Raw genomic sequence first — 22,913 nt, 5'->3', positions numbered from 1 at the left:
ACAACTGAAATATTAGGAGAAAGGAGAAAGGAAATATATTAATTGTCAAACAGATAACACATAATCAAAATATGTTTTTTAAAACTGACAAACCTGGGACACCTGGGTGGCTCAGTGGCTGAGCATCTGCCTTTGGCTCAGGGCATGACCCCAGGATCCTGGGATCGAGTCCTGCATCATGCTCCCTGCGTGGAGCCTGCTTCTCTCTCTGCCTATGTGTCTGCCTCTCGCTTTTTGGGTCTCTCATGAATAAATAAATAAATTCTTTAAGACATAAAAATAAATAAATTTTTAAAAATGACAAATCTAGTAGTAGAAATCTAAATAAAGGGAAAATAACTAAGGACATTATAGGAGCTATAACTATAAAGGTACAAAACAACTCTACCTGAATACCTCCCCACAAAAAGAGAGTATACACCACATAGAGAAAGAAGCACAGTAAATATAACATAATGCCATAAAATAACATAACAAAGTTAAGACCAAACACAATGGCATCTCAATTAATGCAAATAGGCTTAATACATCAATTAAAAGTAAAATATTTCAAACTATATCTTCCAAAAGAAAACTAAATCCTATGCTTTGGACAAGAGACACATCTCAATGAAAGTGATTCAGGAAAGCTAAAAATAAGGGCATACTAGAGAAAAAAAGAAAAATGGAAAGGAAGGTACATAATTCTAATATCAGACAGTAAAATTTAAGTCCAAAAACACTAAAAATGACAAAGAAATATTTTTATCATGTTAAAGTCACAATTCAAAATCAAAATAAGTAACATAGCAATTACATTCATAAACCAGAAGCTACAACAGATGTTTTATAACAGGAGCACAGTATTTAATAGGAGATTTTATTTTCTTAAAAAGAAATTTATTTGTGAAGGGGAGAGAAACAGAGAGAGAGAGAGACAGAGGGAGCTCATGTGTGGGAGAGTGAGGCAGAGGGAGAAGGAGAAGCAGACTCCCTGCCAAGCAGAGAGCCCAAAGCAGGGCTCGATCCTAGGACCCTGAGATCATGACCTGAACCAAAGGCAAATACTTAACCCACTGAGCCACCCAGGCATCCAAATAGGAGACTTTGATATCACTCTTAAATCAAGACGAGTGGACAAAAAGTAATAATTTAGGAGATCTAAACAATACGTTTCCTATGGTGGAGCTTACAGAGAAACAGATATAGATACTGATAACATTACATGAGTATAATAAAGGGCCTATTTTCTTCTCAAGCACACATAGAACATTTAAAAGTCTGATCCTGTGTCAGGTCACAGAAAAAGTCTCAAACTTAAAAGGCATGTATAGATCTAAAAAGGAAAATCTGAATATTCTCTTAAGTAAAACATGTATGTACAATACTGTTAATAAATTTTTTTCTTTTTTTTTTATGATAGTCACAGAGAGAGAGCGCGGCAGAGACACAGGCAGAGGGAGAAGCAGGCTCCATGCACCGGGAGCCCGATGTGGGATTCGATCCCGGGTCTCCAGGATCACGCCCTGGGCCAAAGGCAGGCGCCAAACCGCTGCGCCACCCAGGGATCCCCAATACTGTTAATAAACTCCAGGCAAGAAGACAAAGAAAAAAAGATTAGTCTAAGGTCACAAGTACAGGTGTTCTAACTTTTGACTGCATTCACGTGCTGTTTAAGTAATATTCAACTATTTTGAAGACACAGCAAAATGACAGACTCTCAAGAATCAACATATATTTGAAATGCAAACTCCATTTTATTTTGGAGAAATATTTTTAACCTCCTTTAAAATTATGAATCCTACCTTATTCTTTGCCCATAGAATTCACCAGGATCTACCTCATTTTAATATAAATATTTGTAGGTTATTCTAGTTTTCTCAAACTGTTTTACAAGAATGAGGGTAAATAAGGGCCTCTCATGATTCATAAAAATACCATCTCTCCAGGGCACCCAGCTTAGTCAATTAAGCGTCTGCTCTTGACTTCAGCTCAGGTCATAATATTGAGATCCTGGGATCCAGTCCCGCGTTGGGCTTTGCTCAGTGAACAGTCTGCTGTCCCTCTCTCTCCCTCTCCATCCCTCCACCCATCCGTATGCACTCTGTCTCTCAAATAAATAAATATCTTAAAAAATGATTTTCTTTCTGATGTCTATGGCAGAGTTTTTTCTTGCATTAATATTTTAACATATGAAATGAAGTTACTGTATTATATTTCTGCTTCATAATTGCTTTAAAATACTAATAGTGGGTCTCGAAATAAAAACCTTCTACAATGTGTGACCTCACAATTCTGTGGTTTAGTGGTAATTAAAAACATAATCAAAGAGCTGACAGCACTGTCATTAAGTCCAGTCATGTCTTGCCCACTAGAGATCTTTATCACTGAAAGTCACCATGGATATGTCCTCAACTATCAACTAGTACCCTATCAATTCATCTCACAGCTCCATGTGTGACATCAACTGTATCTTGCCAACAAGAAGAAGAGCAGAATCACAGGCAGCCTGGATTAAAGTCTTAATAATTTCCATAGCAATATTAATAATGCAAGGAGGAGACTAAACGTCTGATAGTCAAAGGAATGAGGATTCCTTCTCTCTAAATAAAGAGGCTATAGTAACTGATGTTTTCACAACTGCAAATGCCTTTGCTCAAACTTCCCATACAAAATGCCTCAAAATTCTTCAGGATTTAGAAAAAAAACCATCTGACTTGCTATCCTCATTCAATTTAAACCTGATCTTATACTAAATATGAAAATACATGCAGGTGTGTATAAGGTGGGAGAAGTAGACATGCTGGGAAATAATCTGACTAGGTTCTTGGAAATCCCAATATTTGTAATGGGGTCAAATGACAGTTCATCTAGTATAATAGTGATTCCTTAATGACATCCACAGATATATCTCTACTTGCAGGGCTACCTGTAGTTCTTAAACTTATTTTGTTTTTAAATTTTATATCATACAATAAAGTTGAGGGGTTTTATGTACAGTTTCATGAATTTTAACAAATAGATAGATTTGCATGGCCGCTAGCATATTGGGAGTACTGAATAGTTCCATCTCCCCCAGAGTCCCTCATGCCATGTCTTTATAGTCATTCAAAACAAAATTAATTTAATTCACTTTATTTTAATGCTTTTTCCCAGGAAAGAGTAAAACAGAACAACCAAAACAATCCCTCCAAAACATCCAAGGATCACTGACTCAAAGATTCAAAGACACAGTGATAGGGTAAGGTTTATGCAAGCTCAGTTCCTTTTTCAGTCCTAGCAAGAATTGACATAATATGCCTGCTCTGTTCCAAAGACATTCTCTGATTAGGGATTTAGTTGTTCCTGTTACACACCAGATAGCTGACTCCTTCTCTCTCTGCCTTTGTAGACTCTATGCCAAGTCCAGGGCTCAAATCCAAAAGGGGCTCAGTAACACTCCAGTGGTCCTAGTGCAGGACACAGCCCCAGACCTCAAGGAAGCAGTCAGAGAAAACTCCAACAAGAAAGAAGCCTGAAGTAGGAGCTATCATCAGAAAAGAGGTGGTGATACATTTCAGAGGATGGCGGTGGCAAGTAGCAAGGAGAACAAAGCCAAGGGTTGTGGAGGACTAGGGAGACAGAGAAATGCAGTAGCAAATGAATGTGAGAAACGGGCTGAAAGCTGATGGATCATCCAGAGAACTGCATCACTGGCCTAAACCACTCCATCCCAAATTTCTCTCTCACGAGGATAAATTACATCAAGTAGAATTTCAGATCAAGGAATAAGGTCTATTTCACATTTATTTAAATTTTATGAAGCTTAGTTTTTTAAAAAGGCAACTTCAAAAACTCCCCAACTGAGGGCATTTTTGCTGAATGACACTGCTACAACAGATTCTCTTCCCAGAGTTGCACAATTACCTGTTTAAACAAGCTCTGGCCTTAGAAGCAGTTTTAAAGAAATTCACTCTTATTAAAAAATTATGACAAATACTCAAATAGGCTGCTCCTTTGCTCTGGCCCCAACCCAATCTTGGTACTATCCTTGACAACAAGCAGGACAAAATATTAGTTATTAATAAACAGCTTTTGCTTTTCCTAACCTGTAGGTGAAAGAGATCCAAGCCTAAAATTACAAGCACACCAGTCATTCATTATCCTTCAACCCATCATCTATCTACTCATCATGTAAGAACTTCTATTATTCTGGAAAGGTCAAAACTGCATTGTAAAATATCATTCAGGGCAGCCCCGGTGGCCCAGCGGTTTAGTGCTGCCTTTGGCCTGGGGTGTGATCCTGGAGACCTGGGATCGAGTCCCACATCGGGCTCCCTGCTTCTCTGTCTGCCTGTGTCTCTGCCTCTCTCTCTGTGCTGCTCATGAATAAATAAAATAAAATCTTTAAAAAAATAAAAAATAAAAAATAAAAAAATATTCAAGTCATAAATTCTAAAGCTCAACAGCATCAGAGGTCATCTTTACATATGACATAAAAAATTTTACATAATTTTTTTAAATTCCCAACAGCATTATTTGTACTAAACAATTAGATGTAAAATGAATTCACTAAATTCTCCTATATATTTGTTTATCTGCACATTAAACACTCCAGGAAGCATACATAAGGATTCTAACACCATGACTGTCCCCACAAACGAGAATTTGTTGACTGGGAGATAGAGGTAGAGGGATTTTATCTCTGTGTTTTTGAACCTTTCAAGTTTGAACAATGAAAATGCAATACTATTCAAAGAATAAATTAAAGCATTTATGTAAAGATCATTATTTCTGTAAGTAAGTACCTTTATAGTTTCCATGCTGTCAGCTGACAACAAAAATGCAACTGTATCAAATGATACCATCAAATAGCAAGCCACAGGGAAGATGATGGAGGCTATCATTGTCCTTACAAAGAGATGTATGTGTGTGTGTGTATACACACACACACACACACACACACACACACACACACACACGGGAGAGAACAGCTTCTCCAATAACTTGCTTGGAAGTTACATGTATAAAGCAAAAAGAAGAGTTGAGAAGGAATGCTTGCAGCCAGCTCTTTCTCCCACTAACTGAAGTGCCCCACTGAATATCGGCTACTGTTTTCAGAACTCTTTTCACCTGTGCATGAGGATGTTCTCAGGAGGATAGCACAGCTGCAGCAACAGTGAAGGTCAAGAGCAGCCTCTAGAGGGCACCATCTGTTGACCCAGACAAGGATCCAAAGTACAGAGGCAAAGAAGGGTGGAGGCTGCTCCTGGCAGGACAGGCCTCCTCCCCATGCACTGTCCCAGTGTCCATGTGGAAATAGCCACAGTGCAGGACTAACTGCTCAGTAGCAGGAAATCCAACATTCAAATCCAACAACTTTCTTCGAATGCAGACATAAAGTATTCACCTCAATACCACAGGTCAGAATACTATTTACCAGCCCTTGGGGAAAGAAAAACTTGTGCCAGAATGCATATCAAGTTTCACGAAGCATACTTAGAGCTCAGCTGACACGGTCTTCCATACCTAGACATTTGCTATGAAGGAAGCAGGTGATTTACACTTTAATATGAACTCCTCTCTTTCTGCAAACTACTAACAGTTCACAGAGCAGCAAGCAGAGAGTAAGCCATACTTAGAGCAGCACCATAAACTATGATGAGTACCAACCACTGACAGCAAGGTTTAGTGATATGCTGACCAAAACAACGGGGAAAAAATATCCTGGAAGTTCAAATTCCATTAATATCAGCTAACACATAACTTAATAACTGTATCAGTTGGTCAGGGTTTCAGATAAGACCTTTCTCAAGACTTTAGATTATTAACCTCTTTCTTCCAAAGGAATGAATAAACAGAGCTTAGCATGCTCATTTTCAAAGGTCATTGACCCTTATCTTAAAGCAAAAAACTACAAAATAAGTACTCAAGTATTTGTTACCCAATTGATAAATCAACTTCCAATCAGATCACAGTTCCATACTATTTAGTCTTTTATATTTTAAAAAAACATTCTTTAGGTTAAGCCCTTAAGTAGTTTCTTGGTTTAGGACTATTGAAACATTCCTCAGAAAAGTCAAACTCATGAGTAAATGTTCCAAATTGTTTAAAATGTTTCTTTTAGTTTGAAATTCTTTACTTAAAAGTTATCAAATAGGGCAGCCCGGGTGGCTCAGCAGTTTAGTGCTGCCTTCAGCCCAGGGCCTGATCCTGGGAAACCGGAATCGAGTCCCACGTTGGGCTCCCTGCATGGAGCCTGCTTCTCCCTCTCCCACTTGCTCGCTCTCTCTCTCTCTCTCTCTCTCTCTCTTCTCTCTCTCTCCCCCTGTGTCTCTCATTAATAAATAAAATCTTTTTAAAAATTATCAAATACAGATAATAGGGCAGCCCCGGTGGCGCAGCGGTTTAGTGCCGCCTGCTGCCCAGGGCGTGATCCTGGAGACCCTGGATCGAGTCCCACGTCAGGCTCTCTGCATGGAGCCTGCTTCTCCCTCTGCCTCTCTCTCTCTCTGTGTCTCTATGAATAAATAAATAAAATCTTTTTTAAAAAATTATCAAATACAAACTTATGGTTTTTAATGACCCCACTAATGGATATCAACCTCAATCCCTCCCTCATTGGAACACTGGAATTATTGATCGCTCCCAGTGTGAGACTGAACTCTGGCCTGTCCACACGCCCTGATGGTTCTAAAAGCACATGAAGAGTACCTTGTGTGTTTGAAAGGTTTAACAGCAATAGCATATTACTTTCTTTTTTTTTTAAGATTTTATTTATTTATTCATAAGAGACATAGAGAGAGAAGCAGAGACATAGGTAGAGGGAGAAGTAGACTCCTCACAGGGAGCCCGATGTGGAACTCGATCCCAGGACCCCGGATCACGACCTGAGCTGAAGGAAGATGCTCAACCACTGAGTCACCCAGGTGCCCCAGCATATTACTTTCCATACAATTATAAGCATTTATGTATTTATGTACATGGCCCACATTCTGAAAACAACAAAATATAAAACAATGGATCATTTTTATTCTTATGCTTGACCAGTGAATTCTCAAATGTCTGAAACTATGGCTCACCTCATCAATTTCTCATCAGCAAAACAGTACTCTGGATGAGTAGTTTCTTTAATGTGGATAGGAGTTATGAGACATTAAGAAACGGAAAAGACACCTATGCCTCCTAACATATTCCTTTTAGCAGACTCTAAGAATTCTATTATAAAATCTTATTTGGAGTTTGAAAAAAGACACTTGATATACAAAATCAAATTTTAGGTTAATTGGTATTAGGCTGTTTCATTCTCAATTAGTTTTGGGGGAAAAAGTCACTGGAGCACCTGAGTGGCTCAGTTGGTTGTCTGTCTTTGGATCAGGTCAAGATCTCCTGGGATTGGGCCCCAGGGCAGGCTCCCTGCTCAGCGGGGAGTCTGCTTCTCCTTCTCCCTGTGCCCCTTCCTCCTGCTTGTGCACGCTTTCTCTCCCTCTCTCTCGTTTGTTCTCTGTCAAATAAATAAATGAATAAAATCTTTAAAACAGAATCACTTATTTTATCTTGCAAACATACCCTGAGCCACACACAAAGGATTTTCCAAAACATGTTTTTCAATAAAGTTTTATACATTTTAAAATTTATTTTTAAATTTACACAGAGTAAAAATCACTCAGGAAGCTCTCTGAGATTTTACAAATGCACTGAAGTATGAACCCATCATCATAATCAGGATACAGAACAATTCCATCATTCCAAAGAATGTCCTTGTGCTATACCCTTGTAGACACACCTTATTCCCAATCCCTGGCAACCAACCTCAGTAAATTTAAATATCCAAAATTTAGAATGGATGCACATGACAAATCTAACAGCAAAGAGAAGACAATGCAATGAGTACTATCCACAGTCTTGCTCATATGTCCTTCCTAAAGGCTCAGTGGAAGGATACTGTTGAGCTACCACAGAGCTGCTCTTTCTTCTTATGGTTGCTCTTATACAACTGATCACTATAAAAGAATGTCAACCAACTGTATTCTTTCTGCTCCATCCCACTACTTTTTTGCTGTCAAATACTTCCCCAACCTGAATTCTTTGTGTACAGTGACCACATTACAGACTTAGCCATTTGCACAGATGGTACCAATTAGTTTCTCCATGCTATGCTACAATGAACCTGAAGTGGAAGCACTACAACCTTCCATGTGCTTGTAGAAATGGTTATAGCTGGGGTCCCCTGACAGCAGCACAGGGATAATCACAGCTTTACATTCTGCAGCTCATCTTCCATCTTATGCTCAAAGTGCTAGAGGAGAAACTTGATCTACAGGCTCATATTAGGCATATCATATAACACATGAACACTTATACATACATATATACATACACATATGTGTGTAAAACATGGCATTTCTATTGCTTCAGTTGGAAGATAAGGGTTTTTTGTTTTTTTTTTTACCTAAAGTATATAAGAAGTTTTCCTACAACATTCAAAATCTTTCCCTTTCATAGTTCTTAACCTCTTTGGAAATAGTCAATTTTTAGTAACATAAGAAAAGGGGATTGGAACACATTGTATTAATTAGGAAGAAATGACAGTGCTAATATGAACATCTTGCATTTATAAGCACCTGGGAATCTATAACTCTCCTGGCTTCTAATTTAATCCAGTGTTTGCAACATGGCACCTTGTGGGATTATAAAAGAAACTAAAGCCCCTCTGAAGCTTTTAAGCTACAGACTTAAGGTGAGGCAAATGGAAAACAGAAGTGACAACAAAACAAAAAATTATAACATAACAATACAATCAGAAAATTATGACTTGTCAAACTGACACCATTTCACCCAATCCAATTAATGTATCAATGCCTAGGATGCGGAGAAAATGATAATTCAAGCCTGATCCAATTTTTGAAACAAAATTCCAATGCAAAAAACAGTTAAGTATTTCTTAAAGTGGGATCTGACCTAGAGTACTACCACAACATTTTGGGCTTGGGGTATCATCAATGTGGGAAGACCTTCCCAAAGGAAACAGGTTATTAAACAAAGTGTAGATGTTGATAAATATGAATTTAAAGGCGCTATTTTAATTGAGGGAAAAAACAAGAAGACAGACATCAAAAATGAGTACTGAAACGCTCTCCCACGGGTCCAAGCCTTCTTAGAGAGCAGGAGTGCAATTTATCTTCTCTGCATTCCCAGCATAGCCCAGAAACTCAGAAATAGCATCTTAAATGGAAATAAAACAAGTTATGTGAAAGCATGAAGGATAACCTAAAGAACAATTACCCTGGAGGTTTTATATTTCAGCAAAGAAATTATCTAAGGACACAGGCACACAGAACTGGAACCTGGCCCATAGGATAGCAGAAACCGAAAAGGCCAGATGGACTGAACAATGGAAAGAAGGCTGGGTAGACCATAGTGGTCTGGACTGATGTAGAAAGAGTAGGAAGCCACTGAGGTAGAGGAGGGTGTGGAACAGTGTGGAGGACAGCCGTGCTGTCTACAAGCACGGGGCCAGGCTTCACAGAGACAAACTCCCAAATCACCCATAGGGCTTCTCCCTAGATTTTTTTTGGGGGGTGGGTGGGGGATTCTCCCTAGATTAACGAGAGGGCCGGAAGCTCAATCTCATAATGGGAGATGTGACAGATTCAGTGTCCAACCTATTGGCTTTTATGTCCCTGGATTGGCCAAGAAGAGTTACATTAGTGAGAGGAAACGATTCCTGCAGTTTGGCCCTTGGCATGTCAGAAGAGACCATTTGGAATGGAATGGAATGTAAACTTTTCACCATGAGCTCTGGGCCCTCCATCAGTTTCCCTACACCTTATCCATCATCCCCCAATTCATGCTCTTCACTCTCCCTAAGAAACCCATATGGATGGTCTCAGATTTCACCATTCCCAGGCTCACACCTGCCTCTGGAATGGCCCCAACATCTCACTTTTCCTCCAGAGGAGTCCCCTGCCACACAAGGCCTCCCTAACACATTCTCCTTGGACTAAGGACTTCTCAACACTCCATCCAATACAACAAACACTGGTAGTCATATGTTTTTAAAGTCTCCTTCCATTTTCTGAAGCAAAACTACTCACCCTGGGGGAAAAAAAATAAAACCAAAATGATTTCTTATCACATCATTCCCCAAAAGAATAAAATAGAAAAATGGAGAAAGGAGGCAAGTTTGGAGGCAACTCATTTATGTATCTGAAAAAGAAGATCACTGTCACAAAAGGAGGAGGTTAGGAGGTAAATACTACAGGAGGCCAATGAACTTGGCAGGTCTATATGTGAGAGTGGGGAGCACAGGACATATTACAGGGAGCAGGTAGTTGGCTGAAGGCCCTGAGAGCATCCACTGAGAGTAGGCCAGAATAACAGTTCTCTAAAACTTATTAAATAACCCAAGTCATTCTATTTGTCTTTGGAATTGGAGTGGTCCACATTTGAATATGGATATAGATGATGATCTGTGATTTCACTTAAAGAAACTAATGTAGCTAGACATTGAAATTGTGACTTAAGAGTACAGAGAAACTATGGAGTTTTCTAATTCTTAATCCCTGTACAAATTGTTTTCTGAAAACAACTCCATTCTAACTACAGTGTGATCTCTTTTAGAAGTGTGAGGCTTGCCTTTACTAAACCTCCTAGGACAAGATTCAAGTTAGGTTAACCATTGTAATATCTTAAGAGAATACAAAATAATTTTCAAGGTTAATGTCAATCAAGTCATATTTAAATCGTTTATGTACTCACCATCAATTTGGAGGACCCTGGGTTCTTCAACAAAACATGTTTCCCACTAACTGACAAACTCATAGACCAAGCCCCTAAGTGCACACCCCTCAAGGACAGATCATTGATAAAGGTGCCACACCTGAGACCAGTTAATCAACAAAGGAGCTAAAATGAGGAATCATAAAAATGCATATCTTTCATGTTTTAGCAAACATTTAAATGTACATTTATTTGCAAAGATTTTCCTTTGAGTAGGATCAATGATGGAGTTTCTCAGTCTTCCTTATGGAAATAACACCCATGAAACAATGCTGAAGATTCTCAGAACTGTTTTCTTTAAAGAAGAATAAAGACTTAAAGTCACATGTAGAGCAAAGGTGAAAACAGCACATGGAAGCTGTCTGTATTTTTATGATTTTGTCCCTACTCTTTTATAATTGCCCCATCTTTATCCAATCTGATAGTAATTTGTCTTTATGGAGTCTTTCCAAAGGTTTTCATAGAAATGATGGCTCTCTCTGTTTTAGCACACACATTTCATCAGTTTTCATTCCATTTAATTAAATTATGCCAATGACAGGAACAAGAATGCCATACATAGTTTTGGAAACAAAATGCTTCTTGGTGATCATTTATCTCGGTGAGCAGACATGTTCACTCTGGCTTCCGTGCAGCGGGCTGGGAGTGCCTACACCAGCCCAGGTACTGTTGGGAGGGTAGGGGAGAGCTGGGTCACCTGGGGAGGTCAGAAAGCAGGCCTCCTATTGCACTATGATCCATCTCCTGGAGGATTCTGTCGTTAGCACTGCTAAAGCCAAAGCTGTATCTTAGTAATATCTGGCATAGTTTAAGCACACAATAAATATGCATTCAATGAAAGAATTTGCCCTGATTGTCTTCAATTACTTCCACACCATTAAAAGAACACAAAGCAGTGTTTCACTTAGATAAAAACTGAAGAGGGCAACAACGTATAGAAAGACCAGAAAATTACCATGATTATCATGGAAATAAAGGAAACAAAAGGAGTAAGGAAAAACCCAGTTCAAGAACTCTATTCACAAGTACCCTAATCCAAAAACCTTCCTAAGAGCCCAACACATGCTCCTATGCTGGGAAGTGGTACCAGATGAATAGTTGGTTGTGGGTTTCTTCCTAATCAAGGTTTTTAATTGAAATCTCAGAGTTTAATCGAACCTTTCAATTAGGTAGAGACTTCTATGAGAAGAGATTCTTCTCCTGAAACAACAATCACAACTAACAGATACTGAACACTTAATCTTGCCAGGCACTGTAGTAAGCATGCCATATGTATCTACTCATTTAATCCTCATAATTGTAGATATTAACTCATCAAAGACAGAGAGCTTGTCAATGGTGGGGTCAGGATTTGAGACCAAAGGCCATTTTCTTAACCACCATGTCATACTGCCTAGTTGAGCTCACTTTTTCTTAGAATTTTAAGGTTTTACCTAAGGGTTTTGTTGACGTACATCAAAAATACATCCGTCTTTAATTATAGAGTTGAAATTAATTCTTGAATAATTCCCACTAACTGTATGTGTGTGCATGTGTGTATACTGGGAAATATATGTATATGTATAGCATATGTATAGTATATATATATATATATATATATTTCCCCCCCACTGGGAAAAAAACAACCATACTTGACTATACTTATTCATTAACAAACATTTAACAAGTAATTATTTAATTGCTTGGAGACAAAGAGTGAAAGGGACTCAGTGGACACTTGCCAGCTGTTGAATATTTACTGCACTCCTGTCCTCGCCAATGCTCTCAGGAGGTGCAGTCTGCTAGAAGAGATGCATCAGTGCCCTACAGTTTCAATACATGCTAAAAGTAACTTGCAGGAAGGGCTCTGGGATGTACAAGTGTGAAATGAGACAGCAGGCAAGGCAAGGGGAAGGGACATTGTAAAGACTCTGATATCCAACCTAGGCATTTCTTCTGTAAGCCATGGAGATTAGTGTTAAGGACCACAGCAGAGGAGAAACAGAATCAGAATTTTGTTTTGGAATAACCACTCCAGAAGTAGAGAGCATGGAGCAGATGAGAGAAAGCATAAAGCCACAAGGCTGGTAAGGACCCACTTACCTGGTGGCTGTCAAAGTCTAGGTGAGAACTGCGGAATGTACATTTTCAAAGAGGGGAGTGTATAATACATGAATTATGTTTATAAAGTTGTTGTTTTTTTTTTTTTTAAGTATCGATGAGGGGGCACCTGGGTGGCTCAGTTGGTCAAGCATCTGCCCTTGGTTCAGGTCATGATCACAGGGTCCTGAGACTGAGCCCTGCATTGGGCTCCTGGCTCAGCAGGGAGCTTGCTTCCCCCTCTGCCTACTGCTCCCCTTGCCTGTGCTGTCAAATAAATCAAATAAAAATAAATAAAAAGTCTAGTTGGGAAATGGTCACAAGGAAGAGACTCAACAGATACAAAATCAGAATCAGGAAGACTTGGTGAGGTGATGGAAGGGAAGGAGGGCTGGACTAAGGTGTGGGAGCAAGAAGATTGGGAAGAGAAGAACAGTGGAGTTGTCACAGGATGGAAACATGAGATGGAGACTAACATATAATCGAGAAACTGCAGCACAAACAAAATCAATTCAGTGTTACACAGTGGGGGGGCAGGAGGGGCACACAAAGTGGAAGAAGAGGTATCTATGAGATGAGGGACACATACGAGCTAGCTGCTAAAGTATTAACCCACCAACAATGGTGTCACTGTTCACTGTTACTACTTTTTCCCTTCCTCCGTGTCAGGCCTGGCATCCATCTCTTCCAGGGTACATTACCAATGCCCTCGTTTTACATCTAAGCAAACCAAAGAACACAGAGATGAAAAGCTGAGGTAATAATTTAGCTACCTCTGACCTCTGATACGCCAAGCTACTTCCATGCTGCAACACTGCCTACTTAATAAATAATGACAATGACAATAGAAACAAGAGTAACTTCACTCTGCCACTGCTGAGCCAGTTAGAACTGCAGCTCTCCACCCTGGGCCTCTGCCAAATGCCCGGCTCTATGTCTGGAATTTCACATGCATGACTTTTTCTACATCTTGTTTTCTAAGAGTGATGACAAGACCTGCATTTATTAAGTGTCTGCACAAGGCCAGACCCTTGTGATCAGGGACACATGTGTCATTTCTACTCCTCAGAGCATCCCTGCAAAAGAAGCTGCACTGGTCTCAATCTGCAGTCAAGGAAACAGACCTACAAGATGAGGTGACTGGCCCAGGGCCACGGTGCACCAAGGGGCAGGAGAAGTACATAATCTCCATACTCTGAAGCACCCATATGTATTCATACACATGGATGTAAATATAAATCAACTGAGAGGAGAGAGAACACTCATGTGGCAAAATGTTCAAATGAGTGAATCCTAATAAGTAAAAAATAAATATAGGAATTATCTATGTTATGCTTATAATTTTTCTTCAAGTCTAAAACCATTTTTTAAAAATGGAAAAATAGGGGCACCTGGGTGGCTTAGTTGGTTTAAGTATCCAACTTTTTATTTCGGCTCAGGTCATGATTAAGAGTCCTGGGATTAAGCCCTGCATTGGGCTCCTCACTCAGGGTGGAGCCTGCTTTAGATTCTCTCTCTCTCCCCCCCACCCCTCTAAAAAATAAATAAATTTAAAAATAGAGAAACCCTGTGAGCCAGGGCATAAAAGAACCCAAAGGGCTTTGTCCATTCTCAGAAGACTTCCTAGTCATTATAAGCAGACGAGAAACAATTCTAAGTAGCTCTAGAAAAAAAAAGAAAATCATGTAACTTCCTTTTTTTTTTTTTTTTTTAAGTAAACTGCAATGAAGTGTTATTTCTAAAACTACCCATTAAACATGCATGCTACAAACTGATTTGCTGGGCAATAGGATCTGAACATTAGAAATGCAGAACTTCTGGAGTGAATAGTTAATTTGCTTTCACCTAAGGAAAAAAGTAGCATTTAGTAGATGAATTGTTCATATTCAGAAAGTATAATGGGTGCATCTTGCCACATTGAGAATTAAAAGAGCTGTGAATGCATTTAATACTAAAATAAATGATTATCAAACATATAATATTTGGAGAATTTAGGTCATTTCTATTTTTTAGGAATTGGAGTTCTTTGTGTAATTCCTCATTTAAAGTACAAACAAAACAAAAAACAGTAGTCACTTTTCTTTGAAATTACACCCAAGAAGGAAATTAAATTTGCCTGAAAAGTGAGAATAATCATTATTATTTAAAAGAAAATAATTGGATATTGATTTAATCCTCTGGTGAACTGTAACACCACCATTATTTGGCTATTTTTAACCTAGAAAATAGAATTTTCACATAGTTTCATATATTGATAGGCTATTCTTTTCGATTAGCCCATAACAAATTTTTGTAACATTTTACCAAGTAACATTGAACAAGTGTAACATTGAACAAGTAGTGTTCAAGTGTCCTTAGTTTTTAAAGAAAACACTAGATGGCAGTAAATACACAAGAGTTGTGACACGGATACTGCACTTAACAGCATACAATACCTATCATTTTTGCCTTTTGAAGGATTTTATGCTGCACTGTGTCAAGCTTAAAAAAAAATCAAAAATTAAATACAAATTAAAGTTTCCTGGCTTTAAAAGTGTGAACCAGAAAAACTTTATCCACAATTTAAATTATGAGAATACTCTCAACACCAATTTTGTAAATTTGTTACACTTTCTAAGTTTCTTTTATTTTGTCAACAAATTTTAATCATATAAATATATTTTAGATGTTACTTAATTTATATAAAATAACTAAAATATCTTAAATTGCTGTTTCCATCAAGATGTCAAAAATCTACACAAGAATTTACTTTATACATATTTATGGCTTATTTCTTAGGTTTTGAATTAGTGAAATTTCTACTCTTTTAGGGGCCAAGAATGAATATATGTTAAGTACAGCATGCTGTTAATTTAATGTCCTACAGGCAAAACATCTTTTAAAACTCAATAATTAATACTAATACCTATCTTGATTTTGGGAAAAAAAAAACAAAATTAAATATAATGTTAAGATTTTACTTCGTTATGTGAAGTAGATTTTACTTCCTTCTCTACAGATCAAAAGTAAAAATCTTATAATTAGAAACTTGTTAAACTCATGGATGGTTTTAATGAACTTTCTGTAACATTCTGAATTAGAATTTCAGTATGATTTTATAAACTTGCATGGTAATAAACCAAAAAAATATACTTTCTAATTTATATTAAACTTTCTATTTTTTGGATTCATTACAAGACCAGATGGCATTCAGCTCAGGTCTTAGCAACACTAGAATAAAACTAGCTAACTTACTAATTTTTTGGTTACTTCCAACACTTCCCCTGAGCTAGATTTTGTTCTAACACACAAAATTTTCAATTTAGAAAACAAAAGTGGGGTCCTCTCATCAGGAAAAAAGTCAATAAAATAAAAACAAATAAATATTCAAATATACTACTATGGTAGGAAGGGAAGGCTTATTTTAACACCAATCTGTGCAAACAAACCAGCTTTTGATCATTAGTTTTTAAAAAGTCAGTAAATAACTTCGATTCCTATAAGCACATTAAAACCAGCACACACCCAAATAGCCCAAACAATCTTTTACAGCCTTGAAAAAGAACAAAGTTGAGAGTCTTACACTTCCTGATTTGAACTTACTACAAAGTTATAGTAATAAAAGCAGTGTGGTAACTGGCATAAAGACAGATGTACACATCACCAAATTCATCAAGTTGTATACAATAAATATGTACAGCTTTTTGTATATCAATCACACATCAATAAAGTGCTTAAAAAAAAGACAGACATACAAACCAATGGAACTAAATAAAGAGCACAGAAATAAACCCTCGCATACATGGTCAAATGATTTACAACAAGGCTGCCAACACCATTCACTGGAGAAAGGAAAGCCTTTTCAACATGATGCCAGGAATACTGGATATCCACATGCAAAAGAAGGAGTTTGGACCATTATCTTACATCGTATATAAACATTAACTTAAAATGGATCAAATACCTAAACATAAGGCCTAAAACTAAAACTCCTGGAAGAAAACATATGGCAAAAGCTTCATGACATTAGATTTGGCAATGATTTCTTGCATATGACACCAAAGACAGGCAAAAAAAAAAAAGAAAAAGAAGAAACACAGTAGAAAAATTGGACTTCTGTTCATCAAGGGGTAGTATCAACAGAGTAAAAAGGTAACCCACAGAATGGGAGAAAATATCTGTAAGTCACATATTTAATAAGGGATTGATATCCAGAATATATAAAGAACTTCTCTACAAATCAACAACTAAAAAACAAACAGCACAACTAAAAAATAGGCAAAGAACTTGAACAGAGGGGTGGGGATGAATGAGTGACGGGCACTGAGGGGGGCACTTGACAGGATGAGCACTGGGTGTTATTCTGTATGTTGGCAAATTGAACACCAATAAAAAATAAATTACTAAAAAATGAAAAAAAAAAAGAACTTGAACAGATATCCAAAAATGATATACATATGATCAAAAGCACATGAAAACATGCACAACATCACTGATTATCAGGGGAATCAAAACTATGGTGAGATACTACCTTATACCCATCAGGATAATGATAATTAAAAAAAAAAAAAACAAGTGTTGACAAGGATGTAGAGAAATTGGAACACTTGTGCATTGCTGATGGGAATGTGAAATGAAGCAGTTGCTATGGAAAATGGTATGGTATTTCCTCAAAAAATGGTTAAAAAAAAAGGGGGGTTAAGAGGGTAAGTTTCATATTATGTGTTTTTTACCCCAGTTAAAAATTTTAAAAGAGTTTACAATGGTAAATTTATGTTGTGTTCACTTTATCACAATAAAAAAAAATGAAAAGAGCAGTATACATTTAGTTACAACTTCCTCACGCCCTGCCACCCTTTGACTTAACTCTGGGAGACCTCAATTTTAGTAATGATCTCTATATTTATAAATATTGATAACATTTTAATGGGTTATTCTTATTTTAAAAACCCAATACAAAATAAATAAATAAATAAAAACCCAATACACACCAAAATGATCACTTTTATCTTGTAAGGATTTAATCTTGGTAACCAAAGGAAATTCTTCTTGTTTAGAGGTATAAGTCTAGCCAATAATGAAATAGCCTAAAACACTGCTGGCATTCTGGCCTATGTGGATTAATTTTATGCTGAAAAATACCTTTCCTCTATGTCATGACTGCCTCTAAATCAGCCTGTGGCTGTGCTTTGGTCTCCCACCAAAGGTATCCCTAACTTAATATCCTAAGAGTAGATTACACTCACAATTCAGAGTGAGAAGTCTCTACTAGCATGGAAGAAACTGCCTTTAAAACTACTCTGGGAAATCAGATTAACTCACATCCAAGCCTTCCCAAAATATGCCATAGGAGGCCCCAGGCTTCACCAAAGGAAGAAGATAAAAACAGCAAAGGGTCTCCTGTCTTTGGATGCCATTCATGATTATCCTCTTCCGTGTTACCACAGAACATTCATTGGCATGCCATTTCCTAGCTGCATCTCTAGTAGATGTATTTAACCATATACGTCTGTGGGTATGTGTGTGCATGCGCATGCACATCTCAGCTACATTAAGAAGTGGAGTTCTTGTGCTTGGCTAAGGAGCCAATGGGGCGAAGCTACCATCTGTGGGATTATGACTGAACGCCTCTAAACCAGAATCCCGCCCAGGCAGAATGACACGGCAGCGCCGCAGAGCTTCGGTTGGCCTTGGATAGCCGTTGGCCTTGGATAGCCGGTCCCCCGCCGTCCCTGCCGGCGGGCCGCATGGCGCAGCGTGTGCGCCGCGCGTCAGGACGGGGTCTGGTGCGGAGAGCCCCTCCTTCCAGGAAATGGGGTGCGGCCAGAAAGGGGGCCGCCCCCTCGCCCGTCACGCAACGCACGTTCGTGGGGAACCTGGTGCTAAACCATTCATAGATGACCTGCTTCTAGGGTCGGGGTTTCCTACGTAGCAGAGCAGCTCCCTCGCTGCGAACTATTGAAAGTCAGCCCTGGACACAAGGGTTTGTATTTAAAAAAAAAAAAAAAAGGAGTAGAGTTCTTGAGGACAAAAATAAAAAGACAGCTTTATCTTTCCTTAGCACCAGATTCAGTGTCATATACATAGCAGTTCTGAATAATGACTGAGTACAATTTAATTAAGGAATTTTAAAAAATGAGCACTTGTGACTTTGTGTTCTGTAAGTAGAACTTAGAAAATGTTATACACAAATACAGTCATATAATTAATATTGACTAAATTTATCACAAAAATAGAAATATCCATTTTTCCTTTTTAAATAAAAAAGAAATGCTCATTTTCCTATCTCATAATCTATTAATTCCACGTTCATGTCAACACTGAAATGTGTACCTACCATGTTTCAGTTAATATTCTAGCTAGGAATCTGATTTACCAGTTGGGAAGCTGACAATGTACAAGAGAAATAGACCTTACATAAACCTGCCTACCAGTGAATGCAAGGTTGTGTAAGTGGGATAATCCCCATGATTGAGGACAATCAAAGACTTCATGTGAGACTAACAGAAGAGATACAGCGGAGATGGGAGGATCAGAAAAGGCTGCGAACCCAGTGACATTTGAGCAGAGACCTAAGGAACAGAAGTGTGCTACCTAGGCCCAAAGAAAGGACTTGGAAAGTGCAAAAGTCAAATTAAGTAAGAAGAGCCAGGACCTGGGTATCTGATGTTGAGACTTCACCAAATACAAAAGAAAGCAGTAGCAATGGGAATATACAGAACACTAGACCAGCCAGAAATTTAGAGGAAGTAAAGGCAAAGTCAAGAGGTAGGCAGTGAACACACCCAGAATTGCTCAGAAGCTGGCAATGCAACACCCAGATCTGGCTTACAGCAGAACTCTGCTCAATTTGGGATAAGGGATGGTTTTCAGGTTTTCCCTATCTCTCAAGACTCCTCTTGCTGTGGTTCTCAATTTACCAAGAAATCTTCTGATAAACCAATTCCACTTTAACACCAACTGTTAAATCATTGGAAAAGATCTCCTTATGGCAAATTAACTGCCTGGCACTCTGGTCAGTCCTGTGTGAGTCTCATTAGTTTTAAGGTTTTAAGTATGTCAGTCCCAAAAGCCTAGTTAACTCTGGATGTATTGGCAAAGACAAGTTCCCTGATCCGCAAAGTTAAGGGCCATATCCTAGAACAAGAAGGTACACTATGAGCCTGGGCAGCTGGCCATCCCCTGTCCAAGGTACCTGTTTTGATCTCTCATGCAGGTGAGAAATCAGTCTTGCAAATAGCTCTCCAAAATCCTATTCAACTCTCAAAATTCAAAACAGACCTACTTTTATCTGCTAGAGCCATTCCCTTTCCCTCCTACTCACTGCTGTCTAAAATCATTCTCCAAAATGTAAATTCTGCATATAGCAGCTATCATGAAAACAGATTCCTATTAAATACACAGAAAGAGTAAATACAGCAAAGCACAATCTATTTCTTCAGCCACTACTGGAAATGTACCAATTCCATTTCTAGCCCTCAGTCCTCAGGCTTTAAGAACTGTATAATCCTATAAATTCTGCTTTAATAATTTCCATAACTGTTCTATTTTAAAAGTATCTAAAAATGAAAGGCCACAATATTCCTGACAATAATAATCACTAGCAATAAAAAATTCCTGCAAATTCTCCCATTTGCCATTGATCAGTGCTAAATTTTCCTAATGTTATAGTAAGCCACGTTCAGAAACATGATAAACAAAATGAAAACCTAGAAAGTACACAGCCTACTTGTACTTTGTATGTGAAATTACAAGCCTTCCTGTTATAAATTTTGGTGTTTCAGAGTTTCACAATTCCACACCTGTTACTAATGAGATTTAATCTGTTAATCAAAAAGCATTTCTTATGAGTTATTTGCTTAAGTAGAAATTACGATCCCTAGAAGAGGCTAAAAATATATTAAATCTACAGAATTCTATTTCAAATAGGATTTATCTGCTCAGCATTGGACAAGTTAGTACAATGACTGGAAATGTTAGTTTCCTGTCTGCACCATGGTGACTTTTTCATATCTGCACAACCAGAAATGCACAGCCTCAAACCTCACATCTTTCCATTACCTGAACCAGGAAATGCATATCACTAAATTGCTAGTCATTGACAGTCAGGGACATCACTGCTTTAGGTCATCTCTGTTTTAACAGAGGTATCTGATGTGGAGACTATTTAAAACAGGTTAAAACTGTCACTTACCTCCACTGCTACTACAATCAAAATGAGGTCCAATTTTGACTCTGGAAAGAGGGCATTCACTTGTGGTGACATTCCAATTAGAGCACAGTTGGTGACCACAGATATAACACTCATGGTTTCAAAAGCCAACTAAAAGGGAAAAAAATGTGAAATTAAAAACCACAATGACCTCTTCCATATTTCCTCATCTTTTTTATATTATCTAAAATCAAAGAAAAAGCCTTTCCCTCGTTGTAAATATTCTAAGAGCATTTTAAACCTTTTCTCTATAAAGCCGTGATTTTCTTTAGTTTAAAAAAAGCCATGCTGTTACAAGGTATTTTAGATACTTTGGCTTGTCTATACAAAGCAGTATGTTCTACCTTCCCAACTGGAGGTGGCCAGGGACCTGAGGATTTGGAATAAAGCCTAGAGGAGTACGCTGTTAAAGTTACTCTACTCATATCTAAAGGGAATCTAAAATGAGGCCACCAGAAAAAAATGTTTCACATTCAAAAACAGATATGATTTCAAATAGACTTTATTTTGTGATTGCCCTACTTTGACACATCACACACCACATCTGGTTCAGCTGTACCTGAGGCACCGTTACAGTGATCCTTTTCTAATGGCATTTACTTGGAGGACTTTAAAAAAATACAGATGCCCTGCTGAGCTGCTCAACAGACTGATCCAAGATCCCATGAAGGAGTCTCATAGTACACTACTGAATACTGACTGTGGAAATGTGACCACTGCTTGATTGCTCTTTCTTTCCTTTAATGTATAATAATTGACCACTACTTAATAACCACTGGGAGTGGGAGATATAGGCTTCCAGTTACAGAATGAAGAAGTCATGGGGATGAAAGGCACAGCACAGGGAATACAATCAATGGTATTGTAATAGTGTTGTATGGTGACAGGTGGGAGCTACACTTGTGGTGAACACAAGGTAACATACAGACTTGTCCAATCTCTATGTTGCACACCCAAAACAAATGTAACACTGTAGGTCAACTGCATTTCAATTTTTTAAAAAATCATTAAAAAGTCCCACTAATTCTAAGAAATACAATACTGTTAGAAATTAAAATTTAAAAAGAAGCAAAACAAAACATGATTGAATCCAAACTGAATAAATTTCTTGTTTCATGGAGAATTTCTGCTTTTATTTTAGAAATCCTTTGGTAATCTGATTATTTTCCATAGTTTTCCAAACCTACTCAGGGCTTTGTTTACCTTCTCTTTACATAACTTCAATTATTTATTTATTTATTAATGATTATATTCACATGGCTCAGAATTGAAACACTCAAGTATAAAGTGAAGAGTCTCCTTGTCCTTGTGTACCCCTTACCTCCCTCACCAGCTCCTGTTCTCCCTACAAAATGATCACTATTATTAATTTCTTTTGTACCTTTCCAAATACTTTACATACAAATATAAGCAAACTTGAATGTATATGCCTTTTCTTACCCTGTCAGGGCCCTTGCTTTTGTCACTTAAAATGTCTTGAAGAATATTCTACATCAGAACCCAAAGAATTCTTCCATTCTTTGTCACAACTGCTTAAATATTTTATTTCACAGATGTACCAGAATTTATTTTACTACTTCTTTATTGGTGTGCATTTGTTGCTGCTACAAACAATGCTCCAATCAGTCATCATGTAAATACATAATTTAACAAGTGTAAAATTAGGATATTAAAAATTATTAAATATTAATAATTAATATTAAATTATTCCTAAAGTACCATGCATTCATAATTTTGATACATAATGCCAAGCTGCACTCCACAGGGTTAACCAGGTTTACTCTCCTATAAGCACTGGCTTCCTGTATTTTAATACATTTATCATAAAATGTGATTTTCAAATACAGCTATATTGAGTTATAATTTATGTGTAATAAACTGCATTCATTGAAGGTATATACTT

The 22,913-nt window shown here is 37.7% G+C and overlaps 1 protein-coding gene across 3 annotated transcripts in view; it reads right to left on the bottom strand.

Moving 5' to 3' along the window:
* Positions 1–22,913, bottom strand: part of ANO10 (anoctamin 10) — a 227,894-nt gene that overhangs the window by 143,898 nt on the left and 61,083 nt on the right. For all 3 annotated transcript variants that reach the window (XM_038570266.1, XM_038570265.1, XM_038570264.1), the window contains one exon: positions 20,993–21,121. In XM_038570266.1, the coding sequence (XP_038426194.1) occupies positions 20,993–21,121 (129 nt within the window). The remainder of the gene's footprint in view (positions 1–20,992; positions 21,122–22,913) is intronic.

Source organism: Canis lupus, chromosome 23, assembly GCF_011100685.1.
Source record: "Canis lupus familiaris isolate Mischka breed German Shepherd chromosome 23, alternate assembly UU_Cfam_GSD_1.0, whole genome shotgun sequence".
Classification (NCBI taxonomy): Eukaryota; Metazoa; Chordata; class Mammalia; order Carnivora; family Canidae; genus Canis; species Canis lupus.
This window is presented reverse-complemented; position numbering and strand designations above follow the sequence as displayed.